At 42.2% G+C, this 27,993-nt stretch overlaps 1 protein-coding gene across 1 annotated transcript in view; it reads right to left on the bottom strand.

The window, feature by feature from the left end:
- Window positions 1-11,702: 11,702 nt before the first annotated feature.
- TFCP2L1 (transcription factor CP2-like 1) overlaps window positions 11,703-27,993 on the bottom strand; it is a 34,620-nt gene continuing 18,329 nt past the window's right edge. The window contains exons 3-15 of the mRNA XM_009327182.1: window positions 24,949-25,025; window positions 23,213-23,318; window positions 22,836-22,942; window positions 22,070-22,222; window positions 20,762-20,872; window positions 18,945-19,036; window positions 17,478-17,526; window positions 17,288-17,381; window positions 16,307-16,397; window positions 15,532-15,632; window positions 14,375-14,517; window positions 12,232-12,283; window positions 11,703-11,777 (exon numbers count right to left, since the gene is read on the bottom strand). Of these exons, the coding sequence (XP_009325457.1) occupies window positions 11,740-11,777; window positions 12,232-12,283; window positions 14,375-14,517; window positions 15,532-15,632; window positions 16,307-16,397; window positions 17,288-17,381; window positions 17,478-17,526; window positions 18,945-19,036; window positions 20,762-20,872; window positions 22,070-22,222; window positions 22,836-22,942; window positions 23,213-23,318; window positions 24,949-25,025 (1,214 nt within the window). The 3' untranslated portion in view covers window positions 11,703-11,739. The remainder of the gene's footprint in view (window positions 11,778-12,231; window positions 12,284-14,374; window positions 14,518-15,531; window positions 15,633-16,306; window positions 16,398-17,287; window positions 17,382-17,477; window positions 17,527-18,944; window positions 19,037-20,761; window positions 20,873-22,069; window positions 22,223-22,835; window positions 22,943-23,212; window positions 23,319-24,948; window positions 25,026-27,993) is intronic.

Here is a 27,993-nt window from a genome sequence, read left to right as displayed (position 1 = left end):
TTTTCTTACGCTTAGTGATACAACCTAAACAGACACTACAGACAACACACCTACTATCACAACGGATCCCTATACTTAGGTCAATTATTAACTGAGTGATGCACACGATGTTTAAGTTCTTACCGTTCTTCCAGTGCTTAGTGGGTACTACACAAAATTTCTTTTCTTTTTTTAATGTATGTATTTTATATTTATTACCTTTTTCTGCCTGAACTCACGTCCACACATATTCCCATATTCATTCAACCGGGATTGGTGGCAACCGGTCAGGACTTTATCAGGAGTCCAATGGTTTGGGGTTTTCAGAGTTCCACGATGCTGTAATGTCATGAGGATTTCATTTTAAAAGCAAGTTTAAAAGGGCCCCTGATGGCCCTTCACTCCAGGTGATGGACCCTTCCCCTTCTGCAGGGCCTGGTGGACCTGGGTAGTCGGGCTAGTTCTTCTTCACAGCCACCAAGCCCTGATGAACATGTACATCTCTTTGGCCCAGGTTCTTAGTTCAGGCTCCTGGTCCTGCTCTTCGCACCACTGGGGCTCAGAGGCTTTGCACTTAACTGTAATTTTTAAGGACTTCCTCATTGAGAGAGACGAAGAGGGACATCACCTGTGGGTGTGAGAGCCTGAAAGGTGACAGATTAACACCACTCGGTGACATTCAGGAGAGAGGAAAAATTGTTTCATTGTTTTAAAGTGGGAGTCTCTAAGAATCAAAAGGCTCATTTTCTCAATTGCTTTGCTTGTGTAGCTGGCCAGTGGGCGACTGTAATCATCACCACAATTAGATGGAAAATTCAACTGTTTGACAGAGAATTGAGAAGTACAAAATAAAACCAACACAAAACTGAGTACAAAATCGCATCACTCTCACACAAAACAGCAGGACCCTCTTTGCTGTGCAGACACGCTCAGCTGTGCATATCGGGCGGGATCGTGGTGGTCCCCCCTCCCTCCATAGTGAGCCGCTGATGCTCAGCCAAGGCCACTGCACATCACGTCCAGCTCTTGGTACTTGTGCCAAGCAGCTCTCTGTGGTTTCTGAGCTGCACAAAGGGCATGGTGCTACCTCAGAAATAATGTGGGAGGGTTAATGCTCCTTTTTTCACAGGTTGCTTAGTGAGCCATTTGCCACCGGCCAGCTGAGTTTCAAAGTGAGTCAACAGTGTGTTGCCACTTTGTCCTCGTGGTGTTAAAAGTGATTCATGCTGGATTTGAAGTGAAAGCTAAGCTGCTGCCTTGCCTTAGTCACCATCAACTAATGGAGGCAGTTTTGCTTGTATTCCCCTTGGCGGATGGGCTGGAGACCACTTCTTTAGCTAGGATTCAGCTCCATTTCAGACAGGGACAGATGAAACAGGACTAAAACACCCCAGCCCCGTTCCTACTGCTGCAGTAACATGGGTGGGCTTCACCTTGCTTGTCCCCTCTCTCCATCACAGACAATCTTTAAGGTCAAGTCAGACAATTATCTGTCAAGAATGACATAAGTGGTGTTGATAGACAACCCTCTGATTATTTTGGGACACATTGGCTACCACCATGAAGCAGGATGACTACTCTGTCATGACTTCACATGAGTGAGGACATCTTTACACTAGCAATTGGCTTAACCCCCTCCCCAAACAATCCTGGAATAGCATGTGCGGTTGTCAGTTGTTTGGGGGAAGATAGGAGTAAAGAAACAGCATCCAAACAATTAACATCATTTCTGATGTTCATTTTAACTACACAGCAGTGAACCAAATTTTCTGATGACAAACCAGAAACCCAACCATAAATAACCTATTTTAAATATGAAGAGCCACTAGTCCTTAAAAAGGTGCCCAAAGATGAGACTCTGGGGGACAATCCCACCGCTCACTTTCAGCCATCACTTAAGGCTAGTATCATGAAACACCCTGTATCATCCATGGAGAGACACAGTGTCCTCCAGAAACCAGTAAGAAGAACAGCCTAATTGGGAGGCTCGGGCTCCCTTTATCCAGGCACCCAAGCCAAGTGGTGGAGGGCGGCAGTGCAAAACCCTCCTCCCCACCTTCATTACAAAACTTGCGGACTCACTTTGTTGGTTTAAAAAACGATGGAGAGAGGTGTCCTCCTGAGCAGGCTGTCAGTAGGTTGCATTTCTGAGCAAGGTGTTCAGGAGGTGGACATGTATTTAAACTAGCAACATGGCTGCATGCATATTTGTTTGGGAACAGTCGCTTCTCTTCTGCGAACATGGGAGGGATGCTGCAAGCCATCGGCAGGGACTGGCAGAGCCAGAAGGGAGCCAAAGCTTTTGAAAAAGCAAAGCAGAATGCCTCTCCCTTTTTGTCCCACTAATTACTTCAACAATCACCAAATTTATCCCCATGCTCTCAATTGGACTTTGTTTCTTTCAGGCCACGCATGTGACAGTAAGCAACTATGGCTGCTCAAGAAACAAAAGTTGTGGCCACATAGGCACCACCATGAAATGAGGTAAATCTGTTGGAAAAGGGAAACTGTGGGTGGTTCTGGAATAATTTTGCCTGGGACAATGTTCCTTGTCCTCAGGACAGCTGTGCCGAAGCACGCACTTGGCTTAACGTATGTGGCCTCCATGCTTTTGTACTGAGGTTTCCTTTCCCGGGCTGCTCTGGCCATGCAGCCTCAGCCACATTTCTCTTCCTGCATAAAGTCATGTGCTCACTTTTTACTCAACTCTTCCCTGATTTTACTACCACAGGTTGAATTATTAGGTGATGTCACAGAGATCTTAATTCCCAAAGTGGTGCCAACCATCCAGAAATTCTTTCTTCTGGGAGATGCTAAGCTTTGAAAATGCTTTCATGAAGAAATTCCTTCTATTTGCATTTCCTCCAGTCTATCAAACATAATATTTCTAGCATTCCTCCTCTCTAAAGCATAGTCTTAACTTCAGCATTTAACAAAACTTTCACCTTGGAAAATGATTCCTCAGTCACTAATGTGCTTGGCTAATTCTGGATTCCTGATAATCAACCTTTTTTCAAGCTCTGTCATACTTGCTTATGACTTAATACCAGTGAGATCAGAACTGAGGCTTTTCTAGGCTGCAAAATGGACAGCAGCACTGTTTGCAACAGTCAAAAATAGAAGACTTTAGGATTAAAAAAGTATATAGCAAAAGAAAAAAAAGTGTACGTATTTTTGTCATGAGCAGCACTTTTAACATATCTATCAGGCACCCTCAGAGGGAAAAGCACAAATCAGAGCCCTGTGCCTCCACATCCACAGTAGGGAGCAGGCAGATGCTGGTTTACAAGTCCCAGCATAAGGACATAGGTGATCCGGCACTCTAAGATCACGCATCACCTGGGGGTGAATTTTATCCAGGGTGGTAGTATACCATCTTTTACTGTTTCATTTTGTTTTATTTAAAACATTATTTTCTTCCAGCTTTCTGTTTGTTGTCCTTGCTTAACAAGCTCCAAGGCAGATTTTATTTGTTGCTGTAACTTACCAGCATAGCATAATATTGAGTATAATATAGAGCCTGATTCGCATCACCGCTCTCCAAGAAATGGGAGGAAGGATATTTTTTTTTGTGGTGAGCCAAGACAGGCACTACAGCCTGTTGTGCTCTCCCAGGCAGACTCGTAGCACTTGACACCTTAGTTCCCTCCTGAAATGTGAGAGGCCGGTGCACCCCAAAGCCCAGTGGCTGCCCTGCATCCCTGGGCCACGCATCTCTGGGGAGCAGAGAAGTCTATGCCTGTCTGAAACTCCAGTTTGATTGGGACAACCAGCCTCTGCTGTAATATACTAAAAAAAACATTAAATTATTGCAGTGTCAAATCTTTCCTACCCAGGTAAGCCTGGAAGCATTTAGCTTCTTTACAGAAAGAGTACGAGGGATGTTATTTCCCTGCCTGCTCCGTAGTTGTGACTAATCCTTTTAACTGAAAGACTGCATTGTTTTGTAAATTGGAACATTAATTTTAAAATGTTTGTTTGCTGTTCAGGATTTAGATGAGATTAGACCAATGCTTTGGCTAAGCAGCTCCAGTCTTCGGCTGCCACTGACTTCTGGGTATGCTCCCTAGAAGGTCTTTTCCTTATAAGCTTCTCTTGGTGTGTTTCCCATAGAAATTAAGTTGTGCAGCATTACCCCTTTCCCTGTCTTTGAACCCTTTTATTAGGCAATTTTAGATAAACAACCTTCCTTTTTGCATTTACCAACCCCTGCCAGCACATGGGTCAGGCTTACAGGAGAAGAGGGATAATTTTGCATGGAGCTCACCTGTACATGCGATGCTCACACAGCACCCCTCCGCCTGGGGGCTCAGGGACAGATTCACCTCTGTCCTCCTGAAGGGCCGCAGGGATGGCCCCTGCAGCTGGCAGGGCTCATACAGCCACCAAGCACTTGCTGCCAATGGCCTCACACACTCAGCACCCTCCAGCCAGCCCTGGAGAGCCCAAATGCCAGCCTTGGACCCCCAAGTGCCCACCAGCATACTGCCATAACAGCACAACCCACCCAGCTCACCTGCTGCTGCCGCCTGCAAGTGGACTCGAACCTATGCTGAAGCTGAAGAAACAGTGTTGAATCCCAGCAGCCCTGTGAGAGATGATGCTTCCTAACCATGCACAGAGCAGTTGAACACCTTACCATATCAGGCTTCAGATAGCTTGATTTTTACCAGAGGTAAAACTTTAAGCTAAAAGAAACTAGGTGTAGACAGTCCCTTTCCTCTTCTCAGGGATGCCTGAGTCACTGGTAAGGGAAAAATAATCAATTCTCATTTATTTTCCTCTAGGAACATTGTCTGTGCCCTTATACTTTGCATATGAACTGATATATATAGAGGCACATGCTGCATTTTCTATTTTTGTGATTCAAATACTTCTTCAGCAAAAGAAAGGAGCCAAAATTGCTCTTGAAATCAAAGGGACCTTGGGAGAAGCTGCTCACTTTCAAGCTTTCAAACTGTCTGCAGTTTGAAATTTGGATTAAGAAGCACCCTTACATAGTCGTACATCCATTCCCTCTCCTTTGCCTTAATGTGAAGTTTGACTGCTGGAAGGTACTATTTGCAAACTGAACTCCATCTTGTCCAACTGGAAAACGACACTGAACGTCTATCAATCTCCTGAACATGTATGTTATCAGACCTATGGCTTAACCCTTAGAGGATACCGAAGTGTTCCCAGCCAAACCATTGTGAATGCTCCACGTCCAAACCTCACTGCCTCTTCTCCAGTGTGTGTCTAACAGCTGCTAAATGGGACAGAGCATTGCTACCAGGAAGGACTTTTTGTTCGTCTCTGATTTCACTGAGGACCAGGCTTTGAAACGCCTGTGTCCTCTGAGCACTGCAAGACCAAAGCCAACTGTCATCTAACACAGCTTGTGCTCTCACTGAAGTGTATACACCCATTGTCACGGCTTCTGTAAGAATTAGGCATTTCTCCTCATGCCTTGATCTGGATTAAATATGAACCGGCCATTGCATTGTGCTGCAGAGAAATTGTCAGTCCCAACACAAAGAAAACACTGCAGGGCATTTGGCTACAGCTGATGTTCTCTCACCAGCACTTCGCAAACTCCAATCCCACTGATTTTGAGAGGGTGCCCAGCACCTTACAGCTGCATGCCGAGGAGGAGCTGATGCCGAGGCTCTCCTGTGCCCATCCACGCCAAGCAAAGCAGAGACGAAACCCGTGCTTCTTACAAACAGGTTTATTTGCGTTTTGACTGGAGCACAGATTCTAGATACAGATTTCTTCTGCACAACAGTACAAGAGCCAGTGCAAAATATGCTTTTTTTTTTAATTCATGTACAAAAAAAACCCAAAAACCAACAAATGAAAAGACAAAGAGTGTGGCAGTATTTACTCACAACTGGTACGCCTCAGCCTCCAATCGACCCACCTCCACTCACCCTCACCTGTCATGCCGACTTCGTGGTCAGCATCGCTTGTCTCGAACGGCTGCATTGTCAGTGAAGAGAGGTAACTCCCCTAGCCCTTTGAAAGATAAACACTCACCCCAAGCAAACTGGGACAACAGCAGGCTACTTAAAGTTGGACACACCAGCTGCTCACCAATGTGTCCCCACACAGGGAGCAGAATAATTTTGAGGGAATGGCAAAAAAAAGAAAGGTACAAATTGGAAATGCACAAAAAATTAGGCACCAGCTTACCCCTTTTTTTTTTTTTTTTTTTTTTTAAACAGAGGCAAGGATGTTAAGATACACCTCCAGTCTGCCTTCTCATATTCACCCACAGTAGTGACGATCAAGGCCAAACAAACACTCCCAGCTTTGAGTACCCTGTGCGGTCAAACAGATTATAACCTTAAGAAAATATTTCTATTAGTAGCATAAAGTTAAACCATTTCATAACTGGAAGAGAAAGAAAAGCTACAGTCTGAATACAGGTATTTCTTTGAGAACAGTCAAAAACAAAACCAGAAACAAACAAAAAAACCCCTGTCCCAGTCATCCACCAGATGATTGTTAGAATTACAGCCAATACTTAAGCACTACAACATCGAGATAGGAAAGTCATCGTACGGTTGTTCTGCTTAGGGAGTAGCTCTTACTAGTTTACAAAGCGTTGGGCAATCTATTTCTCATTTACTCTAATTTTCAGAAGCTGCAATATAGAACTGCAGTGTTAGTGCAAGAATATGCTCGTCTTCACCAAGGCCTGGGATTTATATTGCAGAAATTCATCAAATTTACATCACTTCAAGTGTACCATGTTGAAATCACCTAGAGTCGTTATTATGGACTTTTACATTTCTACCCAAGGAATGGCTGGGTTTCAAAGCTTGATCAACCACAGTCTTTTACATTGAACTGCAATTAAACAAAGCAGAGTACCAGTTAAAGCCAAAGAACACGAGTACTCAGCACATATATGTTTTGATACAGTACAGTATGTATGTGTATATATATACGCATAAATATGTATATGTTACATTATAAGGAGAATGCCATTCAGGACTTCTCAACTGCAAGAATCCTTTTACCACCTGCAAATCCTGAAACTTCAGCCCATTAAATTTCACACCAAGGTAATGAGAACTCCAATATTTTCCAGATTGAATTACTATTTCTATTTTAGCCAATTAGCCAAGCAGTGCCAGCTGAAAAAACAGGAGCTTTAATTTTAATAACACCAGTTCTGCCACCTTAGGCAGGTGGCACAAATTTCTATCACCAGATTATTTGCCCCTTCCCTGCCCTGCAGTTGTGTATCATGGGCATTTCTACAAGCTCTCAGACCATCACCAGTCGTACTAACTGATCTCTATCAATTTACTCAGTTGCCAGAGAAAATGTTGCAATTTATGAAATAATTTCAAACAGCCAGTACAGTTCTGACAAGAGCTTAGCAGTACTGGCTAGAGTCATATTGGTTTTAATCATGTAATGGTTCTGCCTTTTCATCCCTAGCAAGCCCACTTCTACTCATCGTGGCTGTCACCATACACACAACCTAAGAGCTGAACAGTTTGGGATACCATACTATTCATTGTAATCCTAAAACCCAGAGCTTAAAGGTCTGCTGTACAAATTTCTCATATTGAGCTGAAAAAGTCTCATTTAAATCACTTTGAGCAGGTTTCATTTGTTACTTTTTAAAAAAGAAATAGGAGCAACAACAACAAAAAAAGGCAATTAAAAAAATGTAACAGGCACTTAAGAGCAAAGTAAATGCAAAATCCCTTTGGATATTTAGATGAGGGGGAGCTACTCATCTCCCTTGCCTTTAGCCTATCTAGAATTTAGACATCTATCCCAGACTAATCATTCGTGCTTCCTCCAGTCTCAAGGAGACAGAAGCTTCCTTCTGGAGGCTGTCACATGCTCAAACAGGGCAAATGAGTCTCTCCAGGGGTGGCAGACCCTCTGTAACCACAGGGAGAGTCTGAGCAGTTAGCTAGATTACCTGCTACTTACACAGGTGAGACAAGTCTCTCTCTCTCACTCTTCACATAAGCCAGTAACATAAATCCTGAAGGCTTTTCTTGGTTCCTGCAAGGACAAACTCACCAACATCAACAGGGCAAGGGTTTGCTTTTGTGTTTTTGGGAGGCAGAGGGGAAGGTTGGTCAGCAGTCCAATCTCACACCAGCATTGCTCTGACCACTTGCACTAGCTGCTCAGCCACAATGGTTCACGGCCAGTTGCCCACGTACAACCACCCCTTGGTTATGCAGCATCAGGCAACAAGGGCAAAGGGTGCAACATGTTTTCCTAACACCCAGAGATGCATCTCAGTCTACACCTTCCTCAAGGGGGGCAGTGGAGGGGGAGGTGCTGATCTCCTCTCTCTGGTGGCCAGCGATAGGACACGAGGAAACAGAATGAAGCTGGGTCAGGGCAAGTTCAGACTGGACGTTAGGAAAAGGTTCTTCACGGAGAGGGTGGTTGGTCACTGGAACAGGCTCCCCAGGGAAGTGATCACAGCACCAAGCCTGTCAGAGTTCAAGGAGCGTCTGGACGACACTCTTAGCCATATGGTTTAGTTTTAGGTAGACCTGCGAGGAGCAGGGAGTTGGACTCAGTGATCCTTATGGGTCCCTTCCAACTCAAGATATTCTATGATTCTAAGTTGAAGTAACTCAACATTCTCCTAGACACCAAACTAGCTGTGCTGCGTCTTCACGGGCGTGCATGTTACTGAGCACAACCCTCCAAATTTCTGCTGGGACTAGAGAGGTTCAACAAGGACTAGAACTACTCTGTCAGGTAAGTGTAGGCCTTACACACACATTGAAGTTATACAGCTTTACAAACAGGCTAACATAGATACAACAGTAAAGCCCACCTAGTAGGACAATGTTTATAATCTATGTGATTGTTTACTCTGGTATATCTTCTTACAGCATGGAAAGGAGAACCAGATATATCGTCAAATTCACTCTCATATCAGTATACAATTATTTTATTTTTAAAAAATCTAAATATAACATGGCCCTAATGGAGAGTTATTTCTGTTCAAAATTAATCAAGCAAATGCTACTGAAACACTATGAGGAGTTTTGCATATAATTCCTTATGGGCAAGATTTGTTTTTTAAATAATCTAAACAAGTTTTTGTTGTGTTTTTTTTTTTTTTAAATAAGCAAACAGTTCTCTCCCTAACTCTGGGAGCACAGCTACCTCTATCCTTTCTTCACACTGCTGTGTTTCAGTATTGCTGTGTCCCCTGAATTACAGAGCTATCACATGTAAGTGGATATGGTACAGGCTATACTCCTAGCAACGCCAAGGTGTTTTTTAAACCTTTCTCACCAGGTCAGATTAGCCTCTCTGAGTTGCATGCCAACAACAGCCACACCAGATATTAAGCCAGCATTACAAAACAGGATGGAAAAGTACAGCCAACATACATCTTCTAACGTATTTTCCACAAAATAAACCAAACAGCTCCTGATACGCAGGGGCATGTTGGTCCCACCTACTCAAACACAGCTGGAATCTATTCCCTGTTTTGGAAGGCAGCTGTAACTGTGTGGCCACAACCTGGATGCCTCAGTGCCCAGGGCTGGGGGCTCCCCAGCTGCCACCCTCCAGGCGCACAGCAGTGCAGAGCAGGCTGCAGAGTCAGGGAGGCAACACAGGTGCCAAGGCAGGGTTGAGCTTGACATGGCCTCACCTTCCTCTCAAAAAGATGGTGTTTCCCATCCTCCACAAAGGCATATCTTCCCCTAAAGCTCCCCCCAGCTTCTCTGTCTGACCTCCCACACACCAGGAGACCATATACAACTTCACCTACACAACCTGGTCCTCAACCAAGAAGCCTCAAGCTCCTTCACTTCAGGGGGAGGAACCACCATGTTCCAAAGCCTGGGCATCCTTTTTGGAGAAACGCTACAATTCATGGAGCATCTAGGACAGCCAGTTGAGCAAGATCGTGCCTAAGTAGGCAATGTTACTCAATTAGCTGAGTTGGCTGAAGGTTTTCCCATTGTAACACAATTTTTCTATTCCAGTATTATTTTTGGTGTAAAAAAAAAAAAATCAGTGGGGATGGGTGGGTTTTTTGCGCAAAACTTGATGCTTTTAATGAAAAAAAGGTTGCTTTTCTCAATATTTTGCTGTTTATTTCTGCTGGGAAAACTTGAAACACATAATTTTTGTCAGAAAAATATCAGTCCGTGTCTGTCCGAATTCCTCCAGTGTCAGCCGGGAGCTGTAATTCACAGGCTCCATGTCCCCCTCTTTCCCAGAAGGCTGGGCTCCTGGGCATCCCTCCAGCCTTCATGACGCATTCCCCCTTTGACTAACCCATGGTAAGAGCATCATGGGATCTGTAACCCAGCCAAAGAGCTGGGCCCCAAGGGAGACACGGCGCACAAGGCACTTGAATGGTAATTTCTGAGGTCTGCAACAGTAGCTCAAACTGATGCTGCTTTAAGGGCCAAATGGATTTAATAAAATGTTTCCATTTCAAAAGGCTAGAACATTTTATTCAGCATTTTCCAGCTGACAGTTTCTCATTTTTTGAAAAACTTCCATTCCAGGAAAATTTTTGGTATTTCAGCTTTCCATCTCAATTCAGGATGAAATTAAATGTTCAAGTATCAGAATTTGATGCTATATGGACATTCTGTTTGGGAAACAGCCTTATTAATTAGCTGCCAAAAGTGAAATGACTCCATCCATGCAAGAAGGGTGTGATCCAGTTTGCCTTTGACATCAGTGGAAGCCGCTTTTTCAGCTTAGTGGAGCCTGGATGGCGTCCCAAAAGACCAAGGGAGGGTGGAGTTGACCATAGTTGCAGATATTGGAAACAGGACTCAAGAGTGAAATAGCAAGAATATAAGAGGCAGCAACTAAGATGATCCGTTACCTGGACTCAATCAAAACTCAGTTTTACTTACTTTAGTGAGTAACAGGAGGAAAAATCATTAAGATCATAAAAGATCATAACGATAGCAGTTAATCAACGCTTTGTAGAGTAGAATAAATCCATAGTATGAAAGTTATAGAGCTCATGACATTCAATGTTCAAAACATTTCCTCAGAAAACCTTCACATACTTCATTCAAGGAGACTACCCTAAAGCTAAAGATGGTACTGAACTGCTTGCCTCAGGATGCGTGTCCTCCCTTGAACCCTGCAAAATTGTTCTGTTGGATTGGTATTACAGAAGCTCTGTCAGGACGGATTGAGGTCTCTGGACTTTGAGCACATCTACAGGTGGAAAGCAGCTAAGTGCAGGCTTCCAGGATTGACACTGGGTGAGGACTGGGCACCAAAATCCATCCTCTACATTGCCCAATCTGTTTCTAGATTTAGCCCCAAGCCTTCCACCTCAAAGAGTAAAAGAGCAGCCCCAGGGAGTCTATGTCCATCAGCAACAGGGTGTGTGTTAAGAGAGCACTCAGAACACTAAATAAATCAATTCACCCAACCATGAGGGGTCTAGAGAATTGGGTTTTGTTTATCTTTCATTTCCCTGTAGTACAAGGCAGATGTTTCTAAGTAATAAGCAGAAACCTTGATAATTTTTAAGACTGAAGAGGAAGGGAGGGAGGAAGAAACATGTACAAGCTTTGAGGATGTTCTCAGCTCCAGCTTCAAAAAACCAAAACCACACACCACCAAAAATGTATATCTGTAAAAGCAAGTTTTTCCTTAAGCTGTTTGGTAATTCTTAGTTCATAGGAGCATTTTATCCAGAAGGTTCTTCATGTTTCCAGTCTAGGTTGTAGCAATCTCAGTGAGGCACTAAATTTTAGGCTGTTAAAGTCTTTCTGTGCAGCACGGTCATTTTAAAATGATGTGGTAGCCATCATTGCTTTCAGCTGTAACAAAGAAATGCAAAGCATTTTTTCATTGCTATTAGAAAACAGCACAGATACAGAACTCCAGATTTTCTTCTTAGGTAATTTGCAATAGTTTGTACTCTTGTTCCACAACCCATTCATGAAAATCAATGTTGAACATCTAGGTCAAAGCATTCATATAAAAAAAATATAACATACTAACTGTCATCTTTTATCATTTTACTAGAAGATTTTCTGCTCATTTATGTCAGTGCTATCAATGGATTTATGAAAGTTTTATAACAGTGTAACTGAAAGGAAAGCATAGATCAACCAGTCTATCATAGTGTAAGTTGATGCAACACCCTGACTTACACTAAATTAGATTACTTATTGTTTCAGGATAACAGCACCGAATTTGTGATAACATTTAGTGCAATTGAAAAGAGAAATTATCTTTAGAACTACATGTAATAGTGGCAGCAATACATACCTTTTAATGTGCTGATAACAAAACAAGATTCATCTTGGAAGTTTTGCACCATCTGAAGGGCAGAAGGAAAAAAGCCAACACAAAATATTTTTAGCAATTTCATTCAAGTGTCTTTCAGTGCCAGAATAGAATTTAGAGGAGAGTTATCAAACAACATTTGGTGTCCAGTCCTACACAGTCCTGAGTAACCCTGCCCGTAAGATTATTAAAGTACATGACTGATTAATTAAGGTCCTTGCAGCTGCTAATGTGTTTAAGGGAAGCTTATACTAAAGTGCTTGCCTGGAACTGATCGGGCTTGTTCAGCATTTTACCATCCCCTTTGCAGCTCTTGACCCTGCAAGTTCTCATACCACTCCAGTTAGTCTATTACAGACAATGCTCTTAATTGCCTTCAATGAAGCTCTACTAGTTTAGACTGGATGAAGACAGTCCTCTCCTAAAATCTAGCATCGGTAACACACACACACACACACACACACACATTCAGCTGAACCATGAAGCTTTGTTGAGCTTACATGAGCATCTGGGAAAATATCTAGAGGTGGTCAGCCCTGAGAAATGGACTCTTTGCTGAATAAAGGAATATTGTTACTATAAAGCCATCTCAGCAGTGTCCACCTGGCTATTTTGACCAGACGTTAGTATAGATGCTGTGCTTGCAGGAATCATTTACCTGCTTGGATTTTGTCAAGGCACAGGAATCTTAATGAAACTGCTATGAGAGGCAAGGCAGATCGTGGGAAGCAAGATCAGTATCTAAAGCTATTTGAGTTATTCATGAGAAACAACTAGATTTTCAGAACACATGCAGGTTCTAGTGAGGCCCCTAACTAAAGTAGTGAGTTAAGAGATTCAGCTGACTTCAGATCCAATTCGAAATGCTCATTTAAGCTTCATCCTTAGTCAATGCTTCCTCCCGTCTCAGAGTAGCTGTGTAGGACAGAGGAGGTGAATTACCTTCAAGAGGTGTCTCATACAGTTGGAGCAGATGCTGGACACCTAACTTCAGAGGGGAGGTGACCAGAACCTCTCTGATCAGCTCAGAAAATCCAGCTTTAAGCAAAAGCCTTCTCCTAGCTATTGAATATCATTCAAGTAGAGCACTTTCCAGCTGTAAGTTCTCACACCAAATATCCTTTTCATCTTAGACTAATCTCCCTATTCTCTTTTGGGTTTAACATCCACCTCCTGCTCTTGCAAATCAAACTTCACTGGCCAGTCCGTGTGTCTGTGCCTAATGATGCATGAAGTACATTCATAGAGTGCCTCACTCTTGCCACTATAGTATTAGGACAAGAAAAAAAATATTAAAAAAGCAATAGACATTGTTAATAATTGACTTAAACACTTAAAGCCTTATACCCAAGCTGGTTCAGGCAATTCCCCTACCAAGAGTTGCCTCCAAGCACTTTACATCCACAAAGCATCAAGGTTTCAGATTTAATCAGGCTGAAATAGCAAGGAGAGTTTAGGAATAAGCATTACAGCCTTCAATTTAAGCTCCAGTAGAGACCTATGTTATGCTTCATTTGTTTTAACAATGTTTCTTATAAACGAAGCTCCTTAAATGATTCTGGTGCATGAATGAGTAAGTAATTTAGTGGGGGGAAAAGAGGAAGAAGGGCAACTCACTATTAACCTGCAAGTTAATGGAATGGACTAAATTAAGCCATCGCATAATGGGACACAAACAGCTAGCAGAGGTCCATGAAATTATAGTGTGCACTTACAGCACTGACTCTGACCCAGTGGCTGTAATCACTGGCCAAGATCTAAGACTAATTGCCCTAAAGATTTTCAAACTTTTCTTCTTTAGGAAACTTTCCTATTAAATTCTAAAGGTTCTCACTTTAGATCCTTTTTTCAGAATTTGTTTAAGTAGCCAATATGAAAAGGAAGTGACCAATTTTGTTGTGTTTTGTTTTCAAGAAAGCCCCTTTTTTACAAAGTAAAGACCTTAAAACCACACCAAAATCAATGGTATGCATGAATAATTTGCTCTAAGTATTTGCTTTAACTTGTTGGGATTAGTAACCTTGCAAAGCTTCCCTGAAGATTCATTCCATAATTTAAAAGGTCATTCTAACTTAAAGAAGTCAGACAACTGTTACAGCTCTGAGAGTCTGCATTAAACCCTTACCTCATTGCTCACTAATACATGGATCCCTGTGGGTCCCTGCCGATAGATTCGATTTATCTGTTGTGGAGAAATGCTGTACAAGTTTGCAATCTTCTCGATTAATTCCAGTGTGGTCAGTTCTTCCAAGAAGATTGCATGATATACTGCAACAAGTTGAAAGCAATTACAGAATTACAGAGCAATTATAGTATAGCAAGTACAGATAACACCAAGATGCTCAATATCAACAACCAAATGGGTTTAAGATCAAGGTTCAAATCTTGACAGTAGATGAACAAACTTAGTACCTTCAAAGCAGCCCCCAAATATCCAGCTTGATGATTTGTAGAAAAATACCCAGTATTTGGATGCAGTGGGCAAATAAAGCACACGCCACTTTTGCCCAGAGGAAAACACAGGGACTAATGACAACATGTATCATGAGGCACTAAAAAAACCCTCATAAAGATGTTAATATTTCTGGATAATCTACTTTTACTGATTTTGACATTTTAAAGTAGATCCAATTAAATAGTAAAACACATGATATGATGTTACACAAAAGTAGTATTTTATTAGATATTATCCCACTGACCCCATAGGCACAAACTAAAGACTACAATTTATCAAATAACTGTAGATGACTTATTTTTTAAATCCAATCTAAATGGTAGAAACAACCAGGTAGAAGAGCTGTGCCTGGTTAATGCTACGCACAAGAACTGAGGACAATCTCTGTTCTCATTTATTGTACATCTTGTCATGAGGGATATTTAAGAGCCATGAGTCCCCAAAAGCTTCAAACTTCCAGGAATTAGAACCTCACTCTAAGACATACCAACCTTCCATTTCCCAGAATATTTTCAAACAAGTCATAGTCTAAAGCAAATTGTGGATGGGAGGGTAGTTTTTAATGCTATGGTCCCTATTAAGAACTAAATAGAGACTAGAGACTTTGCTGTGGCATTCTGCAGATAGCTTGTAAGTTGGGTCTGTTTCCCAGGCAGACACTACCAGTTGGAATCTGTAGCCCTGAAACTAACCAAAGTGTCACAACTGGGATAAACAGGACCTCTTTAAACACGCAGGACACCAAGCTGTCCCACGCAGGAGCTCAGGCAGAAAGCAGCATTCTCACCAGATAAGTGTTTAACAAAAATCCATACATAAAAACTTACCACAAAGACTGCCATCTCCATTTTCTCGTTTTTGGTGAAGATGGGACCTGTTCTGCTCTGGTTCTTGACAGACATAAATTGTCATCTTGGGCCTTACATTTCTATGGATTATTAAAAAACAGTAGTGAGTTATTTAGTAGATCTAAAATCATTCCAGTCAGCTAGCAAACACTGAGTGATGGAATCACTCAGGCTGTGCATAAATAATCAGCTAAGGGATAGTCTTGATGCTGGTGACTAGATGTCTTAGGAGGTCTAGTAAGAGCCCCCTGGGAGGTGGTGGTACAGTGCAGAGCACCTTAATCTCTTCGGGATCAGATAAGAATAAACAGTTTTCAGCACTTGCCAAGCAGCTCATCATACCTGCCTTTACTGATTTGAATCCTGCCCAGCTGGAGAATTTATGTTATTGCCATTAAGTAAGTTTAAGAGTCATTTGAGGCTCCAGGGGTTGGTTGGTTGGTTTGTTGTTTGTTACCTGTGATGGAGATGCAACACAAGGTATTGTAGGCTGTGTCTCATATGAAGTGGATGGAAGCTATCAGCTGGTAGCAAATAAACCACTGGAGATCCACATTATGATGCTTCATTTCGGCAACATTTCTGAGCTGTACTTGGATTTGAATACCATTGTGATCTCCAGCCTCTGATATGACCTCTCTGAAGTGTTAAAAGGAGGTCTAAATGCTACAGCTCCAGGATTAACTTCTAGTTAACACTGAAATTATCAAGGGATGCTGCCATAACAAAAAAATAGGAAGGAAGACGTACAAACCTTCCTTTGATTGCATTAAAGAGCCGAATTCCATCAGCAGGCCCACAGATTTGAACAAAATCTTCTTTGGACATCTTCAGTAAGTCAGCACCTACATATTTCAAATTGATTTTTTTTCAGAAGTTAAGCAAATCTTAGCTTCCAAATTGAGTGTATGGGCAGCAGGAAAGGGCAGGGGGAGAGAATCCACAAAGCTAAACCAGACAGATTTGCCTAGAGAAGTTACAAATTCAGAGAGGTGTACACTGCAAATCAATCATTGTGAAACAGAGAGCTAGAAGTTGCCAAAAGAGCAGTGCTGCACTGGAAGATATTCTAGCCAACTCAGAGACAAGCTAGTTATTTAACACTGGCCATTAAATGGCCCAATTTTCTCTAACTGCCATATTCACCAGGTTGTTTAATCCTGTTGCAAGTCAGAGAGAGTCTCCTCAAGGTTTAAACATCTTTAACAATTCCCCCTTCCACCACCTTACTGCTGTGTACAACTACCTAATGGGAGGGTACAGTGAAGATGGAGCTGCAGATGGAGCCAGACCCTTCTCAAAGGTGCACAGGGACAGGATGAGAGGCAGCAGACAGAAGATGGGAAACACTGATTAGGTATAAGGAAAAACTTTTTCACTGTTAGAGTAGTCAACTATTTGAAGAGGTTGCTTAGAGAGATTGTAGAATTTCCAACCTTTGAGATACTCAAACGCAACTGCACAACGCCCTGGACTTGCTTCAAGCAGGGGGGTTGCACCTAATGAATTCAAGAAGTCCCTTCCATCTCAACTTATTCTCTTCCATCTTAACTTATTCTATATTTCTACAAACTGTTTTGGCAAATGCTAACTAATCTAGAACAAAATAACAACCACACTGGATCAGACCAGTGATCTCATCAACAGTGGCCAGCAGCAGATGCTATTAATATGAAGCATGAGCTGCACTTACAAAAGAGAATAAAGAGAAAATAATTGGACTGTTTAAACTCACCCGAAAAACTTGAGAAGAGTCTACAGAATGGAGAGAACCTATTACGATGAAGCCACTGCTGGGCATCTTGAATAGAAGCAGAAGGAAGGAGATGCTACATTGCAAAAAGAATAAGAAGGTCTTGAAATGAACTGTTCACCAGTGTCCTAAAAAAGAAAAGCACCACATTAACATGATCTCAAGTACTTACATCATTGCTGGGAGGCAGGAGCTCCACTTGGTGGGTTGGAGAACTGTTGCTAAAAAAAATTATATAAAGTTGGAAGAGAAAAAAAACATTATTTTAAATTTTACATTGCATTGTCCATCCTCTTCCCCCTCCTCAATTTGACTCAACTGTCTCAAGTTACATACCAACTTGGCTTTTTTCTCTATCAGATTTAAGAAAAAGGGTGTCCAAAATCTGGACCAAGAAAATAAAAAAAAAAAAAACCACACAAAAAAACCTCTACTTGAGCCTTTTGCTGGTCAGTTGAGGTCCTACTCAACACGGAAAAACTCAGTTCTGACCTCATTCAAGCTTCTCCATACAGGCAGCTCACTAATGTGATGCCATGTAAGCAAGGAAGTTGTGACCTACTAGTGTGGCTGAACCGAAACATTCTACGAGCGAGAGTTCCCTGAACTAAATCCACTCTCTAATAACGATTCTCAGCAAAAATTTAATAGAGAACCTTGTAATTCAAACCTGGTGTTATTTTAAACTTAATAAATAGCAATTTAACTATATTAGACAAACCCACATTTCTACTAAACCCTCCCAGAACATAGACAGGACTTTAACACATAAAGGATTTTTCCCAAAGAGTTAATAATCTACCACTGGAAGAAAATGCTCAACAAATCTCTCTACTAACACCAATTTTTGTCATTTCAGTGTTTGTCCTTATTCATACGTTGAGGTTGCTCATTGAAAATTTGTGATACAACATCGATTAATTAATGAGCTGTGCGGGAAGGTGACAAGGCTGTAGAGTCCTAGAGGAGGAAAAGAAAGGCCTATGTCAAATTCCTAGGGGAAATATGTTGCAGGGAGGACTCAGAAGTACCGAGGGACCGTGCTGTGTATTTCTGTCATCAGCTATCATCTTGGGTGTTTCAGGACCACTAAAACTGCTTCTTTATGACAGCTATATTAATGAATTAAACATGCCTCCTGTTAATCCTTTGTTCTGGAATGGCTTCTCAAACCAGGCTGTTTTTCTCCAGAGAGAATTTCTTTAAATTCCATTCAACTGGGAATTCAGCACCCCAAACTGCCTCAAGACAGAAAGGAAGGAAGAAATATCAACTCTGAAGAGGTGCTGAAGGCTGAAAGCCTCTAACACTCTTGTCAGAAGATACTGGGAATTGCTGGTACAGGACATGGTGTGTTCTCTGACCCCTACAGAAGAGTAAGAGAGGAAATTCATGGCAGAAATTACCCTGGTGGTCCTCTGATGCTCACCTCCCATAAGCAGTACAAATAGTACTCTGCATTACAGGGAATTCCTGGCTGGAAGATCTTAAAAGTCTTTGTGGGAAATATTTTCCCCTTTCTAGGAAGGGTGGTCCTTGACCTCTTCTTCCAGGGTATGAAATGCATGGACCCACAAAACACATGCACACAAAGGCTACCACATCAACAGGAAAGATAAAGCATTTATTTGTTACATACCCATCTCCAAGGTTGAAGCTGTTGGGAGAACTGTTGTAGCTTGGAGATGGAGCATTGTTCATTTGATAAGGCACATCTGGCCAGGGAGAGCACTGTTGGAAGAAAGGCAGCGGGGATACTTTCATAAGGATGGAAATAAAGGATTCGATTCTCCTCTCATACCACGTTCATGCTGTTGCCACGCCACTAACTTCAGCTCATCACTCCTGCTGGGAGGAGGAGACGGGCCATGGATTTTCTACGCCGCTCTCCAAGCGGGCTGTCAGGGGGCCAGATTGATTCCAGTTGTGCATTCCACATTTCTCCCATTTCACAAAGCCTGTCCCCAAATAACACTGGGCCAAAGTGTGCACAGCTGTAAGTCAGAGCAACGCCAGTAAGTCAACTCGGACTGAAGGCAGCAACGATACAGAAATACCCCTGGTCTCAATTATAAATCCCTAATTAAATCCAGGCAAGAGTGACAAATACGCTCCAGTGGCATTGCTTCAGGTTTATACCAGTGAAAGAGCAGAATTTGAACCAGCCTGTTAAAACCTCTGGCTATTAGTCAAAGAGCTAGAGTTATAAATGGGTATTACAGGGAGAAAATTTAAGATAGACAGACACAAAGCTACTAAAAGTCTTCACAAATAGAGGTCAAACTCCATATTCCATTACAGTAGTGTAAAACCAGAGTAACACAGCTAGAATTGGTGACTCTGTCCTGAATTTAAGCCACTTAATCAGCAGGAGAAATCTAGCCCTGTAGAACCCCCCTCCATCAAGAGCTCAAGAAAATGCTCTGTAGTATCCTTGTTTGCAATGATAAAAAGAAGACAAGCATAGCTTTGGAGTTTTATCATCTCCACAAATACTAGCAAATATTTTATCATCTCCACCAGCACTAGGCAAATATTTAACTCTTTGGCAACCCACATTTCCCCATGCAATATGTCAAAGTGCATCAGAGCTCATAGGAAGAGTTTGGGATCTGCCAACTCAGTAGAATTAGGTCTGTGTACACAAGAGCCTTGTTAACAACCACCGCATTGAATTAGAAAACATGTTGGTCACTCCTGGCAACTTGAGGAAAATGGAGTGGGAGGGACTGGATCTCACAAACAGGAAGTTTATTTAAATTAAGAAAACCCCCTCATTTTTAGAAGTCCAGCAAGCCACTTCAAAAAACCAAGAACTAAATCAAACAACAAAATATTCCCATAGGGAGACAGAACAGCACTTTTAAACCACTGTCTTGGGTCCTCTTGCTTAGTAATTCTGCAGCCTGGGGTAAGCTTATATATACAGCTTAGTAATGGCAGGGAGGGGTAGAAACACATACATCTCTACACCAGATGCATCAGAATGTAAGACATTCAAGATATTCCTAGAGTACAAGGCAGAATCTTCTGAGATCTAGTATGTAATAGTAGCCTCATAGGCACATTCACAGAAAAACAGATTAATAATTTAATCAGACAGCCTATTCATCTGTTCAAGTGCTCCATCTCTAACATGAGCTTTTGCCAGACAGTTCTGAAGGAAATACCTCATGACAAGTGCCCGGGAGCATGGCAGAAGATAGAGAAAATGCTTCTTTTAAAGCTAGGCTGTTAAGCGTTGGTTTATACCCTGAAACATAAGAAACTTTGGCATCTTTTATAAACTTCAACAGTGAGAGACATTTTATAATTTCACTCAGGTCTCAATTTCAGTCAGATCTGGGCATACGTGTCTCCACAAGACAATCTCCAAGGCTCAGTTAGGCTGCATTTTCTCTCAAATCTACCTCCCAACATGCTGAAGTAGTACGACACATGTCTAAAATGCTTTACCTCTGTGAGAATAGTTGTCTCATAAGAAGGCTGATACTTCTCCTTCTCTTGGGTGGTCTTCTTCTCCATTTTTTCCCTGTCAGTCTTCTGTTTTCTGTCTGCTCCTTTAGGCTATAAGCACAAGCACAAGCTTTCCCTTATGCCAAGTATTACAAGTTTGGAGACAGAGGCCAACAGATGTTTTTTTTCTTAATCTGTTCACAAAAGTCTCATTAAGATTTATGGGGACTCTACATATGGAACAAGATCAGATCTGCATTTTCTAGACAAAAAGATTAGTCAAGCATCTCTACTGTGTCTATAACATCCCTCATTAATGCGTATTGCAATGCCAAAATAGGCTGACCACAGTCCTGAGATTTGATACCAACTGTTTCAGACCATGAGCCCGATGAGTTATGCACTTTGACTGGTATTTGTACGATCTCTCCAGGAACAGGAAAGACACTGCTCATAGGAGCAAGACTGGAGCAGCAGATCCTTTGAGAAAACAGGCCTATGAAAAGCTTGTTGTCAAGCGACTACAGGTCTGCCATGCCCAAATTAGGAGCTTCAGAGATGAACAGAATCATCTTTCTGTCCTCCAGGTAGCATGGAGAGGAACTCTGCTGCAACCAGCAAAGGGTATCTAAGATCTCCAAGTTATAGTCTCGCTGTTCATGGAGGATTGAATCAAAGAAACTGGAGATGCCCATATTGTCTTGATTGCCAAGGAGCACCTAATGGATACCCTGAATATCATAAGTGTAATATGTTGATTCAAAAAGACTTAAACCTCAATAGGTTTAAGTGTATTGAGACCTAAGCCTCAATATTCCTGAGAAACTGGACCATATTTTGTATAGTTTGCAATACACATCATCTTCAGGACACAAACTAATGAAGGGCAATGCCCTCTAGAGACTACTTGCCTATATTCCACAGAAATTTATTTTGTGCACTGATGCCTCTCCAATGGGTTTTCATTCCAACCAGTCGAGGTTTGAGTTGTTGTTGGGGCTATTAGTGTTATTATTACATCCACACAGCACAGATGTCAGTATTTATAGTGTTCAAGGCACAATGGACTGGCATAAGTCTTGGTGCGGCACTTGGGTCATTTGAATTTAACTAGAATTGCTGTGTAGCAGCTCAGGGCTTATGTCACTTCGTGTGCAAGAGTCCTGTTTAAGATCTTAAGCATACCCAGTTAAAAGTCTGTTCTTCTACCCCACTATTTGCATCACACCTACACAATTAAAAAAAATTTCGCATGTTCCTATATCTTTGTCTAATCCAGTTGATGACAAAGCTAAAACTACCTCATACCTTGAACACTTTGATCTGGCAGCTTGCAGAATGTAAGTGTTCTGTGTATTCACCATTTTCATTCTGCTTAAAGGTGTCGATTTGAACCCGGAAGGGCACCCCTTTCTCTCCTCCATGTTTCCGTGGAGTAAATTCTGTGCTGATGCAATGTACCTGGCAAAACAAAAACTGTGCTCATCTCTGGAGACAGTTGAAAGCTGTGCAAATCTGAATTTCAGGCTCCCTGAACTTACAGGGTGCCTGAACATGAGGTTTTGGCTCCTCCTGAGAAACTAAGAGAGGCAGAAGAGTTCAAAATGTTTTCATCTCTGTTCCTCAGGACAAAACAATTAGAAGAACAAGGAGCCCAGAGAGAAACAGGGCATCAGGAAAAGCATCCTTTGATTTAAGTAAATCCCACATACAGATTAAAAACAGATAGTTGGCGTTTGGGATGAGAAACACTGATGAAAGAGGAAAGCAAGCAAAACTAACAGGTTGTGAACAGTTTCCTCCAGACAAAACCCATGCTCAGAAAGCAACATCCTTTTTTTTTTTTTTAAATAAAATCCTAGCTGTAGCGGATAGTACTCCAAAGCTAGCAAGTAGCTAGCAAGTTGGTTTAGCAACTATCCTACAAATTAATTATACATGATTGTCACTTAGGTTTGTATATTATCATTTGCATCTTTCTCTCTTCTTCACGTCCTGGCTAACTTAACTCTCCAGGTCTTCCGTAAGATATCTCACCATTGTATTTACCACAGGAATATCACTTCTCTCTTACCTGAATGAATGCTGAGGCTCTCTTTGATGGATCCCACAGAAATTCAACAGTGTTCAACTGGGTGGGGCTGGCCCTGGGATCCAAGATACCAACTGACAGTGGAATATCTGTAGAAGAAAACCCCTAAAATTTTAAAAATATTAAATTGAAGAAGAGAAAGCATTTCCATACAATTACAAGATGCATGTGAAAAGCCAAGCCACCAATGATAAATCTATTTGGGACCTATAGTGCTAGATCTCCTTCCCACCCAAAGACATACAGGACTCCTAAGAGAGTAGGATATAGAAAAACCTAAATACACATGAAACACACCATACATCATTCAGCACCTTGCTTCCAAAAGCTGCACAGGAACCGTAATGAAATAGTCTCACCTATATCAAGGATGCGGTCCCCAGGCCGACTCCACCTCCAGCCCTCGAGCTGCTGATGCTCTGTGTACTGCAGGCGTCGATCATGGAAAACTACACGAATTATGCTCTGTTAAGAAAAGATGGCAAGATGAACAACGTGATCCAAAGGCCCTTCTCTTGAGATGACTCTGGTTTTCCAGCATAGAAGCAAAAGCTGATCTGTTATGTTTCTCACCCCCGTCCATGAGGAGAGCAGAGGGTCCATCTAAGAGACCCATCACCACGTTTATAAAATTCCTAAGGGACCCCTGAGTGAGACAGCAAGACACTTTCCCCTTCACAGCGCATGTCTACACTGCGTAATGCAGCTCTGTACAGCTTTCTGGGATTTGGTCTGGAAGCACTATAGCAATGTCCACCTAATCTTAGGTGTCATACCATCTAAACATCACTATGCTGCCTCCACACCCAAAATGGCTCACATGGGGGTAATAATTAGTGTGTCTGTACCACGCCCCAACCCCAGTATGTCCCACTCTGACTAGCAAATGTGAAAGCCAGCTCACCTGTCCCTGCACCAGTGGAGCTGACATGCCCAGACACCTTGTCAGTGGGAATTAAACTTCATTCCAGCCATTAACAGCCAGTCATTGGCAGTGGATTTGCCCCCGTACACTGGTAAACTGCCCCACTATGCAGTTAAACAAGTGTGGAATAGGAAAGCTTCCGTAACAGGAGAATTTTCATCTCTAGCCTGCAATGGTGCAGCCATGTCAATAGCTGGAGAAAAAAGGCTGGAATAAGAGCAATCCCCAGGGCAGACAAGTCCAAAGTACCCCTAACTAATACATCCTTTTGTATATTAAAAGTGCTACACTAGCATGAGTCAATCACTCCTTACTTCCCAGTTTCTCAAGTCCATGCTCCTGCTGGGGACTTCTGTATCAAATTGGAGTGAGCATTTTTTGCCAATGAACCTGAGAAAAGCTCAAATCAAACCCTAACGCTAAGAAGCAAGCAAGCCACAGTGGGAATGCCTGCAAAATTGGAATCCCAATCCATGTGCTTCCTGAAATGGGCCAAAAAACAAACAGGGAACTGCCTAAACTTGGACAACATTTGAAATCCAGATTGGAATCCAAATTTTGCAACTAGTCCCCACTTCTCCAAAGAAATCCTGAGGCAGAACAGCCAAGAATTTGGGAGAGGAAGGCTTGAAGGTTGGACCCAGAACCAAGATCCGAACCCAAGTTCTTGAATTTGAACTGTTTTGGGAGGTGGGAAACAACAAAAAAATCCCCAGAACCAAACCACCAAGTTCTGTATGTTCATAATTATGCCCATTACCAAAGTAAACTGGAGCTATGCAGAATCTGCACGGCAGAACGATGTAAACACCGGGGTCCTCTATTTGACATGTAACAACCCAGGCGCGTTGCTCGGGTTAAGAAGGGAGACAAGTCTGCCTCTCAGCGGTTTTGACCATGTTCACCTCTGAACTTTGGGATTCCCCTGAACCCAATATTCACAGTGAAACTCTGGGGTCATGATCACAAACGGAATAAAAGTTCCCCTGAAGCCCTGTAAAGCCAAGCTGCATAGTCCCGTGAAACTAGCACTCAACAACTCCATCAGCCCTGCTCCCATTAAAAACAATGGCAAAGTATTTTCCATTGTCTCAGTGCGAGCAAGGTCAGGCCCTTCATTAGAGGCTGTATGTAGTAGCAGGAAGAAAAGAAATCTATATTTCTCCTTACCTTTACATATTTTGTGTTTAAATCTTGAAACTCTCCCAATTTCCTATTCTCAAGTAGACGGATTTCATAAGACTGACCTAGAGTTTAAGGAAACATTTCCAAGGTGTTTAATATGTTGTAGCAATGAGAGAGTCATGCTGGCATTTACGTGGCTAATAAAGCATACGTTTGATCAGGGAAAGCTCATTTTTGGTAACATAATGCATTTGCCCCCAGTAATCGAGTAGGCACTAAAGCACAGCAGAAATTAGAGGGGAAGGTTTGTCTTTTGCAAGCTAACGTCTCTCGGTTAGGGCATCGATCATATTCTGTCTCCCAGGGCTGCTACAGTTTTCTGGTCGCCCTTCTGAAAGTCCCCAAGGTATTCGAGGCAGCTGTCCTCCCGTGTCACAGGCTGTAACAGCACTGCCTTCGTCTGTCCCTTCTGCTGAAGCAACGGCTGTGTGAAGAGCTGCTGGCACAAGTCTAGGCACTATTCTGCAGAGGATAGCAACTTGGGCGAAATCTCGCCTTCTTCAGAGAGCAGTCAGGTCTGTAAGGTGTTTTGGTGAACCAGAAATACAAGATTTGTTCCATAAAGCCTTGAACGTGTCTGCCCAGGGCATAAATACTCCTTCAGACACATGTGTGGAAGCAGCAATGGGTATTACAGGATGTGCAAAGACCAATTCCGGGAAGGAAATTCATACTCCAGCACCCCACCACCACCCTCAGTGTAAGGAATTTAGCCAGTTCAGTAGAATTTAGCTAACTGGTTCATGAAACAACATCTCCCTCCAAGGCTGACAGTAGACAAAGGAGACTGATGTCCCAATACCTTAAGAACAAATGGCCAAGGATAGCACAAAAGCTCATTGTATAGGACCAACTCTGTACAATAAACCTACAGCCAGTACAGAGGCAGGACAGGATCATTAGGATTAATGGAGCGTATGTATACCTTATAGCTAGTTTTTCTTGTTCATCTTGCTATCCTCCCTTTTACTGAAAAATGCACAGGTACGACAAGGCAGGCACCAAGAAGGAGATCAGTTTGGGTTTTCTGGCCCAACCAGTATCTCCTCAGAACCGGCCCTGCAGAAAACTGCAAAGCAGATATCTCTCCCTCTAAGCAGTTACTACCAGCAGAGACAAAAAATGCTACATTTCTGGATCTGGATCTAGAAAAAGACGACTTATGACAGCAGATGTGTCAGGAGGACACCGCATTTCAGGCAGATTCCATTTTGGGAATCCCAGCTCTTCCAGTTGCCCCCGAGTACAGACCATATCACTAGAGCAGAGGGATAATTGTGCTTATTCAGCTGGCTGGCAGGAAAAAAAAAAAAAAAAAAAAAAGGACAAGAGAGGCCATATTGAAGCCCCAAATGTTTGCATAACACTCCTACTGATGTCAACAGGAGTTCTGCAAACCAGAAACGACCCTTGAATCCAGCAAGTGGCTTAGGGCATGGGGAGAGGGGAGAATAAACCATATGAAGTACCAAACTAAGCACTGAGAACATGCATAGATCTTAACCCATCTCTTTGCGCATACGTCAACCAAAATAACAACAGTGACCTTCCTTTGAAGATTGCTGGAGAACAAAAGTGGATTTTGTAAACCACAGTCCTGAAATTGAGGTCTTCCACACTTTAACTCAAGAGACTTTCTAATGTTCCCACTGATAAACGTTAACATTATTTACTTGGCAATTTTTAGAGGTTATATATCTCCCCACATTATCAATACTGTTACATTAGCATAAAAAAGATCAGGCTCAGGTTTGCAAAATCGGTTTTCTATGTTGTACTATGTATCTGTGTACATGTTGTACATGTGTAGCTATGTTGTATGAGGTACTTGGCTGCTTGATGGCTCAGTTCAGGGATAGATTTCATCAGCTATAGAGTGATACAGTTCATTGCCTCAAACAAATTTACACAGCCAAGCATCTCTTGCACTTACAGTTCATTCCCATGCAAATATGAGGCTAATTAATCATTAGAGAAAATTAATATAGTATTTGAGACTGTGAGTGTCCAAGAGACAGTAAAATACATCTATGACTGTACTCAGATGGGGTAACAGGGACAGAGAAATTAAGTGGCATGAGCTGTGCTGTAGAGGAAGGCAATGGTAGAACCAGAAGCACTGCCAGCCATTCAGCGAGTATCTCAGGAATGAGCAGGTTTTTGGGACACCTTTGTGCACTGATACACTCCTACTCTTTGCTCAGCTTGATCTGCTTATTTGTAGTTCCAGTGAGACAAATTAAAATAATGGGCATAAAAGCATTGGCCATGTTGCCTTCAAACTAGCATCAAGCACTCAAAAACTCTGCAGCATGCATCTTCCAACCACTTGCATGGGATAGGAGCAATACAGCATCCCGACAGACAGCAGGCACCGCACATCTCCTGACGGGAGTAATTCAGCTTGGATGGAGTTAGAAACAGATTCTGCCCACTGGTAAAAAAGAAACTGTAGTGGAGACAGAGTTAATATTAAATGGAAAGCCAAAGAGGAAATAAAATGCTTTGATGAAAGATATATGGGTCATCTGATGTAAGCCCTAGAACTCAGTTTACGCCATGAAAAACCTCAATCAAAATGGTATTTTATGCTAACTGCTTTCCCCTTGACCTCTGAATGTTTAACTCCAGTTACTACACAGAACTGTTATCAAAACAAGACCGCTCCCAGCCAAGCTTCATAAACACGCGGTTTATTTCCCTCTCTGTGGAGCTCTATCAGCAAGAATTTGGTCCTAATTCCTCACAATTCCTTTATATATAAATGTTTTGGTATTGATTTTGAAAAATTCATTCTCCCTACAACTTATTCCAGCAAATACATTGCTTTGTGGCTAATGGTACCCATAATTCATTGGTATAGCATGGACAGGGTTCAGATACTGGTACTTTTATAGCACCAAACTGCTCGGATTATATTTTTTCCTTGAAAAATACCTCCCAAACCTTGTTTACCCTATGTTTTCCACCATCACTACCAGCAGAACTCCTGAAATGGTGAATTACAATCTCAGCCCTGCAATTATAGCA

The sequence above is a fragment of the Pygoscelis adeliae genome, unplaced genomic scaffold, assembly GCF_000699105.1.
Source record: "Pygoscelis adeliae isolate BGI_AS28 unplaced genomic scaffold, ASM69910v1 Scaffold227, whole genome shotgun sequence".
In the NCBI taxonomy this organism is placed as follows: Eukaryota; Metazoa; Chordata; class Aves; order Sphenisciformes; family Spheniscidae; genus Pygoscelis; species Pygoscelis adeliae.
Note: the sequence above shows the minus strand (reverse complement) of the source record. Positions and strands in the feature narration are given on the sequence as shown.